General features: G+C 34.7%; 1 protein-coding gene across 1 annotated transcript; it reads left to right on the top strand.

The window, feature by feature from the left end:
* Positions 1-2,036: 2,036 nt before the first annotated feature.
* Positions 2,037-7,159, top strand: LOC142357194 (uncharacterized). Its single transcript, XM_075408859.1, has 2 exons — positions 2,037-2,136; positions 6,601-7,159. The coding sequence occupies exons 1-2, from the start codon at positions 2,112-2,114 to the stop codon at positions 7,107-7,109; spliced, it is 534 nt and encodes a 177-aa protein (XP_075264974.1). The 5' UTR covers positions 2,037-2,111; the 3' UTR covers positions 7,110-7,159.
* The last annotated feature ends 2,297 nt before the right edge of the window (positions 7,160-9,456 follow it).

Here is a 9,456-nt window from a genome sequence, read left to right as displayed (position 1 = left end):
ATACATGATCTTAAATTTCATTTTTTTAAAACGAATAAAATAGGTGCGCGTATTATAAAGAAGAACAAATGATTTTTACGACTCGAAGAGGAGTATTGATTGAGCGTCTTTTTTATCGGTATTTTTGTTGGAGTGTGTTTGAAACAGGAAGTGAAATGCCTGAAAACAAAGTGTTGAGGTCAAAAGAAGAGCTGAAGAGCTGAGAGAAGAGAGCCTAATTCTCCTAAAATTTTTTTGACTATGATCTGCTTTCGAGCCTTAGCTACAACATTATCTACAGCTTATGTGCTAAAGTTCTAACGCTTTCTAAAGTTTGATTTTTTTTGCTAATTTGTCCAATTTATGCTGCTCAGGTGAGCTCAGAGCAATGGAAATTTTTTGTTCAATTCCGCAAGTTTTATCTCCAAACTTGTCCTGCTTTACTTTTCAGATCCCTTCAAGCATTTTTTTAACTCTTTGATGTGAACGATAAATGACGTTTGAGTACAGGATTTTCCAAGCTGTGTGATAATGGAGGGTAAAGGAGGCGAAAAAGCGAGTAGTTTTAATGCGTCATTTTCCCCAATCTCCTTTGAGAGGGGAGCGACTATGACTAAAAATTATCAGTGAATTATTTAGTCATTTATGTTTTTTGTTTTGTTTTACAATTTAGTCTCAATAACTCATGTAATAATTTCAGGTCCCAGTGAACTTGTATTAAAACAAAATAACATAATTGGAACCTTTTAACGATTTAATTTGATAGCTGTGGTTTTCAACTTCAACGAATCGTTTTTGTACGAAGTAAGCAAAAAAATTCATGGTACAAGTTTATTATGTTACAATTCAATTTGTGTGTCTTTAAGATATTTGATACTCTCTTGCTATGGCTACTCAGCTCAATTAATTGACAAAGCATTCATAATTTACCTCAATCAACAGAATGACTGCTGCCCCTCAATTATTATAATCAAATTGAAACTGAGTAGAGCTCACTCAAACTTTATTTTTATAAAACGTTTTTCAAAGATATTGGGGACGTAGCTCGTAGTTAGATTTGAGAATAAGGATAAATTTGGAAACCAATATTGTTCTCGAGATATGCTTTTTGTATTCGCTCCCGGTCTCAACAGTTAACGTCGCGGTTTTTGACTGGCAACCTGACGGTTATATTATATCATATTTTTTATGGCTGTTAAATCAGATTATGATATCCCGAAACTGCCGCGATTACTAAATATTTTTGCAACAGTATTTTCAAGCGGTGTTGTTTTAATGTTTTTGGGTATTTAGCGACCTAAATTTTGTTAAAACACAGCAGTGAGTGCAAAAAATTACTAGTCTTAATCGCGTTAACCGCAAATGTTTATTTCGAGAGAAAATTTAGTTGTGACACGTCAGCCCAAGATATCCTATGTTTAATAATTGAATGATTTTTTGTATCGTCGTAAGAACAGCTCTAAATTTGTTTTAGTTTTTGTCCCTGGCTAGTCTTCACTTGCAGGTTTTTGGATGGTTAGCAAGAAATCATAATAATCGTATATGGCTTTGCATTATTATAGGGTTAATTCACACTTAAAATAATTCAATTATTTGATCGCTGGTTCGTTCATACTATAAACAATGTTTTGGAGTTATCGCCTCAGCATGAATAATTTTCATTGTCAATTTAATCAACAAATCTTTTCGAGTGGCCAAGAATTCTACTTACGGCCAGATTTGCCTTGTATTTGTGGTGGAGCACATTTTTTTGAAAAAAGCACATTTTCCTGAGTATATATACGTAACAATATCACTGTTTTCCAAACACATGAATTAAGATCAGAAATGTAGGCGAATGTGGTATATATTTTTATAATAGTGGGTAAACTTCGCATTTTCCAGTGTGCGCAACCTTGCGACAAGTGTAATTATCTGAAATTCTTTGATCGCTGGTACTAATCATTTGACCATCCCGGGATTAGTCGTGAATTTGTCGTGATATTTGTATTGTCGCTGATCTTAGCAAATATTACTATAAAGTGGAAAACAAACGAAATGTAGGGTTTTTCTGAGGTCGAGGTTTTAATTAGACAAACCAACAGCGTCTATTGACAATCAGGGAGCTGCATTTCCTCGTTTCAAAATTCACGATGCCTGAGAGGAAGGACAAAAAAGGTTTGTTATCGATATTTTATTCATCTATCATTCAAACATTGAACAAAATAGAATAATGATTTTTAAGACGGCTTTGTTTATTCATGTTAAATTATCTATGGTAATTGTAATTGAGAAAATAACGAATTCTTTTAAAGACAAGACAGGAGAAAATTCGGATTAAATACGGCATTTTTGGCATTTTAGGATACTAAACCAAATGTGAGGTATTGCTAAAGCACTACAAAAGCAATTGAAGTGGGTACAGGACACAATCGATAATTTTTAGATTTCAAAAAATGGTAAGAAAATTGGCTCCGAGTATGACAAGCAATTCTGCTATGTCTACAAATCAAATCTTTATTGAAAGCTATTCATCAAATTTTCTACCTTTTTACAAATTATCTTATAAAATTGTGAACATTCACATTATGGGCAATATGTCAGAGTTCTGGAAGCTCTGCTATTGAAAATCATCGATTGAGGAAAAGATGTTTCTCAAACTAAAAAATAATTACAGCAAAGTTTTTCGATTTGCTTGAGCAGCATTTGTTTGATGAATTAACCGCAGCAGCTGTCTTAAACTCTCTGCAAACTCTTATTTTCCTCCGAAATAATTTATTTTATGTCATAAAGCTTGGCTGTTTAACTTTTTGGAACAAAGCTCTAAATTTGAAAAGTTCATAGAGAGATGCTGCATAAGAGGCTGCTGAGGAGTCATTTTTAAAAACCTGTTTCACAATATTCTTCGAGATATATAGCTATGTGTGTACAGATTCATAAGTTTATGTCATTCGTACTCAATGATTACCCCCCCCCCCCGCAAACTTGATAAACACAAAATCAGTCCTTTTACAATACTGTTACTCTGCCGGTATCAATGAAACCTCACTTTTTGAAAAAAGATAGAGTTTGAACTCTGTTTCTCACAGATTCCTAAGGCTTGCACAACATATTATTTAAAAGCTGCTGGGTTTTGTTCTGTAGTTTGTCTTGACGCAGAATGATTTGTTTCATTAACTCTCCATATGTAGAGTTATTAAAACAAATCGTTTTCAAAAGCGCTTTTTAACTAAATTTTATTGATATAAATTATTTTTAAAATGATGAAACAAAAATTATAATTTCATAATAAAATTTGTTTCGGGTATCAGCGTATATAGAAAACAAAATTCTAGCCAGAAATTTTAGTTACTTTACGGAAAAAGCAACTAGCATCTTTTATTTTTCTATTCTTACACTGGAGCAATACAGAAGCTGTAAAGCCAAACTTTCATTACGATACATAACCCCTACATAAAGTAAAGCAATTTTTTTCCATTGGGTAGTTATAGGACACTTTTTTTAGAATCTGGTTGCACACCACGAATCTGGAATCTGGAAATTGAACGCACACCACGTCTTTTCTGTTTTTTGGAGTAATGATTTCCTTAATAATTGAAAATTGGCAAAAGCGCTGTACCTTTGACTGCATGAGTCAGTCCTTCAATTACTCTCGAATGCAGCATGCACCTGAAACACGTTCTTGTTTTCTTACTTTATCTTGTCTTTGGAGTTTGGTGGGATTAGGTGAAAATCCGCTATCTGATTCCACTTCAAAGTAGGGCACATAATTGTGCAAAAAACGCTAGAAGTATAAAACTAAAACTAGAGCTATATCCATGATAGTCATAATGACCGAGTCTGAGTGTTATTGAAACACTAATTAGCTTAAGGGAGAGTGATCTCTCATGGTATCATCAAGTTTTTTTGTTTCAACAAGAGTGGACTATCTTAAATTGCTTTGTAAGGTGTTTCTGATTTATTTTACTATCTAGCGCAAACTTTTCACCGTTTATCCGCTCTTATATATTGTGGGCATATTGTTTAACTAGCATTTTACGTAGACTGAAATATTCACAAAATTTTTCCAGATTCCTATTATTTTAGATTATTAATTTGATTCTCTTGGCAAACTATATTTGAAGAGAAACGACTACAACTTGAAAGAGTGCTGATTTCTAAAATGTTTATCAGAAATTGAAAAATTGAGACCACAGTTGCGAATACTAGAAGAACCAACGATCAATTACAAAATTTACATGTATTTCCCTGGTTGCGGTTTTCTCGTAAAACTATTGCAAGAATTTTTGTGAATAGCGGATAAGAAATCTTTTTCCCTGCAAAGCACCCGCAGCTTTTATTGATAAATGCAGTGAAAGCAGTAAACTTTTGTGAAATTTGCAGTGCATTTAGCGGCAAAATTTTTTAAGTTTTTCAATTCCTGGCGTGAACTTTTGTCATCATTTTCATCTCTTTCATCGGCAGGTGTCTTAAACTCCCTTCAAACTCTTTTTTCCTCCGAAAACAAATTTTTTCTGCCATAAAGCATTGATGTGCAAATTTTTTAGAACGAAGCTCTAAATTTGATACATTTGATACTGCTTACGAGGCTATTGAGGCATTTTTTATCTGCTCCACAAATTTTTTTAGATATATAACTATGTATATAGATATATAAGTTTATGTCAATTGTACTCAACGCTTACGTTGCCCCTAAACTTCGAATAAACGCTGATTCAGCTTTTTCATTCTATTTGTGTAGAATCAGGGAAATTCTTGGGATAATTCAAACAATTTGTTGCGCAAGCATTAGGTATCTACAAGAAAGAGAGTTCAAATTCATGAAAAACTCTGAGAATTGTAGACTTCTGGACAAATTTGTTTACCCGAAACTTTTCATCGTCATCAATGCTTTTACCCAATATTGGTTTTGCTGAAAAAATGTCAGTATATTTATTTTCAAACAGTGAAATTTTGTTTTTACCTGCAGGGTAATGACAAAGAGTTACCAAAATACATCATTCTGCGTCAAGACAAACTACAGAACAAAATTCCAGCAGCCTTGCTATATTTCGAAACCAATTATAATGCGATATTTGTTTTTTCTAATCACAATTTTTCAAGAGAAATTTTTCACTAAATTTTCATGACCTAATTTTTTTAAATGATCCAACAAAACTTAACATATCATAATAAAAGTTATTTCGGGTTTCAGGGTTTGTAGAAAACAAAATTGTAGCCAGAAATTTCAATGATTTTAAGTAAACAGGAACTCGGATCTTTTATTTTTCTATAATTTACACTGGAGCAGTACCTTTCCAGTTGTAAAGCAGAAAATTCATTACGACAACGCACCCCTATGAAAAAGAGAGCAAATATCTTCCATTTGGTGTTTTTAGGACATTTTTTTGTTGAATCTGCACACCATGTTTTTTCTGTTTTTTAGGGTAATGGTTCCCTAAATAAGCCAAAAATTGGCAACAGCGCTGTACATTCAACTGCTTAAGTGAGTCTTTCAATTATTCTCGAATAAAGCATAAACCTGAAACACGTTCCTGTTTTCTTATTTTATTTTGTTTTGAAAATTTTTTGGTTTAGAGAAAAAGCCGCAATCTAATACCGATCCAAAGTATGGTGCATAATTATACAAAAAATTCTAGAAGTCTACAACTAAAACAGTACTCTACATAACCACCAGATAAAATGACCGAGTCTGAGTATTATTGAAACACTAAATGGCTTAAGGGAGATTTCTCAGAGTATCATCAAAAGAACTTTTTTCTACTCAACAAGTTTTTTTTTGTTTTAACAACCTTAAAATATCTTTTTAAACTGCTTTTTATTGTGCTGCTGATTTCTTCTGATAGCAAACGTTGTTTTTCAACCTTTTATCCGCTATTATATAGTGTGCATATTGTTCAACAAGCATTTCATGTAGACTGAAAAATTCAGATCATTTTCCCAGTTCCTATCATTTTGAATTATAATCTTTCATTCTCTTGGAAAACAACGTTTCAGGAGAAACGAATGGAATTTGATAGACTGCCGATTTCCAAAGTGCTTACGAGAAACTTAGTTATTGAGACAACCGTAGCGACTACTAAAAAACCAGTATTCAATTACAAGTATTACATGAATTTCCTGGGTTGAGATTTCGTCGTAAAATTAATGCAAGAAATTGTGTGATTAGCGGGTTAAAGGACATTTTTTTCACTGCAAAGCATCCGCAGCTTTTATTGATAAATGCAGTGAAAACGGTGAACTTTTGTATGATTTGCAGTGAATTTAGCGGTAACTTTTTGTAAGTTTTTCAATTCCTGGCGTAAATTTTTCTCACCGCTTTCAAGGTGTTCACCTCAAATCTTAGTTTGAGTTGCTAGAAAATTGTGATAACTAAGCGGTGAAACTTCATACGGTTTACAATTTTTAGCTGTTATTTTTTTACCGCTCGCACTGGTAGTTGGTAATTTTAGCGGCGATTTTTTTGTAATTTATGCTATTCTTAGCGGTAGCTTTTTTTCATCGAATCAAACGCTATTAACCGCAATCATCGTAATTCTTACATTTTCAAGCAATTTTCAGAGCTGCAACCTCGACCTGGGTTCTGATTTACTCCAGATTATGTTCTCAGAATAACTTTGGCACTTTTTGATGACTTTTTAGGTGGACTTGGAATACTTTCTGAAATATCTGCGGAAAGAAATTGTCTGGACATAGACTTCTTCGACAAGATCTCTGATAAATTTGACACCTGCATTTGCGAGTCGGTATCTTCCACTCCGACTGCCTCTGAGTTGGCGGATTTGAAGGAAGCGGCGGAAGTCTACCTCAACAGTCTAAATTCCGCCTACAGAAGATGCTGTCGTATGTTCACGTTGCGACCACTCGACCCCAATTTGTTCATAAGGACGCAACAGTCAGGCACTATAGTACACTACACTGGAATTGCTTCCGTCGATAAAGACTGGGATTTGCTCCACAAAAATATTGTGATTAGCTTGAGTGTCAGTTTCGATACAAAACCTAATACCTCTTTTGACAAATCGAAAATGGTGAACACAACAAAAGGGTCGTATGTGTTTCTACGTCACTCAAGATTGGACACTTATTCACGCTTTCAAAAGTGTTTCACGAATTGTCGACCATTCGACAAAACCACATGTCTTTGCTAATGTAAATGGTAAAGAAACAGGAGTTAAAACACTCACGTTCACATTTTAAAATGCCGAAAGTCTGCAGTGCCAGAAGTCAAAATGCCAGAAGTTGCTACTTAGCCAGAAGTTCAATTTCGTTGACTTTCGTCATTTTAAAAGGTGCGCGTTTCGTGTTTTAGGCATGGTTAAGTGACTCTGCAGAAGTCACTTCGAAATTCTGACTTAATATCTCGAACCGTTTCGCGGTTCTCGATAAACGCCAGAAGTTCTCAGTGACTTCAAGCAGAGTCACTTAACCATTACATAGACGTTACTACCCCCCCACCCTTGGTTGATCAAATGTTAAAAAAAGAAAGGCGCTAAAACCTCGATAGCTTAACATAGTCAATCAGCTTATAACTAAGTCTTAGAAATTCACGTGGAAAATACGTACGCAATGGGAATATGTTCTTTCCCGCCAGGGCACTAAGCCCATCGGTCAAGACTCATTAGGATTAACTTTCTAACATTTTCTCTGGCCGCACGTATCTTTTTAAAACGTTTACGTCCAAAGGCTATTTTTAACATAGAATAGTGCTATAAAACATCATATAATCAATTGCTCTCGTACGAGGTCCGAAGCAATTGTTGTAAACGTATATATTTTCTATAGAGAAGTTTTTGTTGCTTGTTTTTCTTTAACAGTTTGTAAGAACATTCCGGATTTTTTGCTCAATTAAAGTTGACTTTGGTAATCAAAAATTGAATAAACTGGTTAAGCCCGGGGGCCTCAAGAGTCTGCGCAGCTGGAGAATGCGAGGGGAGGCAGATACTCATTTTTTATGGATCGATCGTAGGGAGCACCTTCTTGATCGGTTCTCACTTTTCATTTTTACCCCTTATGTTTTGCAAGTGCAGGTAATAATAATACGGGGGAGTGAGTGGAGGGGGACATCATACCACACGTCAAATCGACAGGAATTTATGGCAAATTACTGTCTTTTAATTCCATTTTTCGAAAGATTTTGCGATTATACAAAGATCATATTTAAAACCTCGGTGATTTCCCTTAATAAATTTTATAATAATTAATTTTTTTCATAATATTTATAAATCTTTAATATAAACTGAATCATGAAGAAGCACTTAAAGTCCGCAAACATCATTTGTTTATTGTTTCATGGCATATTCGAGCAATTATACTTTTCACCGTTTATAGATAAATTTTAAGTTAAATTTATTTAAGTTGAATTTATAAAATTTTGCAAAAATTTTAATAATGAAGATTAAATGCTTTTAATAAAATGATTTGGGAACTTTTTTTCAACATAGAACAAGATGCGTAAAATTGAGTAATATATTAAACACATTCTGCAGTTTTGATAGCATCTTCAACGCTACATTATATACTACAAAGGGGTATGATCTTCCCAAAAATGATAAGTATGTTGCCGACAGCGATGGGGAAAAACAAACGTCCGGAGTCAAACTTTTACGCCCAAAAACCTGTTCATGTAGGGCGATGCAATGGGAAGAATTTTTCAGGAAAATGCAGCCTAAAATATATATGATATTGGGCTGCAATGGGTTACCAAGGGGGTGAAATGAGCTCAGAGTAAGGCTGCAACGGGAAGACTTCCTGAAGAGTCCACAATCCATGCATACTCTTGCGTTGGTTCACCCCCCCCCCCCAGAAAACAGTAATCTTACAATGTGTTATTCCCCTTATTCCGAGCCTGATAGTTATGAATGGACATCCTTTGTACCCTCAGCCGATTCTCCCCTTAGTCTCGAGACCACCGAAGCGTGTCCAATTCTCGACAGTCCATCTATATGAATAAAATTTGGTTTATTTTACCCTTCTCAATAAATTAAACAATCCCAACTCATATATCTTTTTAACGCCCCCTTCTTTGGTTGTCCCATTCTTACAACAAATTACTCTGTCTTCGTTTGCAGCTTAATTTTAACATCTTTTCAGCTCTTATGGCAGTTTACGCGCTCACTCTTACATCATTTCACTGCCCCTCCCCCCGAAAAGTCCGGACTTCTGAGGAATTAATCCCAACCCGCCGTTGGGCTCCAAAATATATTAATAGGATTCATATTTTGCAGAAGATATATATATAAGATTAGCTCTTCTGGACAATAATAATATTTTGGAGCCTAACGGTTGGTTGGAGTTAATTTCTCAGAAGTCTTCCCGTTGCAGGCCATTGCAGCCCACACTTGCAGACCACAAATGATTCTGACCAGGTTGGGGAATTAATTCCTCTGAAGTCACCTCATCGCAACCCATGCATCATTATTTTTTCAAGCGGGTAATTCCTCAGAAGTCCTTTCGTTGCAGCACATTGCAGACCACTCTTACAACACGATATTGAAA

Source organism: Convolutriloba macropyga, unplaced genomic scaffold, assembly GCF_964194025.1.
Source record: "Convolutriloba macropyga unplaced genomic scaffold, txConMacr16.3 SCAFFOLD_3410, whole genome shotgun sequence".
In the NCBI taxonomy this organism is placed as follows: domain Eukaryota; kingdom Metazoa; phylum Xenacoelomorpha; order Acoela; family Convolutidae; genus Convolutriloba; species Convolutriloba macropyga.
Note: the sequence above shows the minus strand (reverse complement) of the source record. Positions and strands in the feature narration are given on the sequence as shown.

Bases quoted from the DNA above. Each gene is read 5' to 3' on its own strand.
- LOC142357194 (XM_075408859.1), top strand. From the start codon at position 2,112: ATGCCTGAGAGGAAGGACAAAAAAG. The intron at 2,137-6,600 runs GTTTGTTATCGA...ATGACTTTTTAG, and splicing joins TGAGAGGAAGGACAAAAAAG to GTGGACTTGGAATACTTTCT.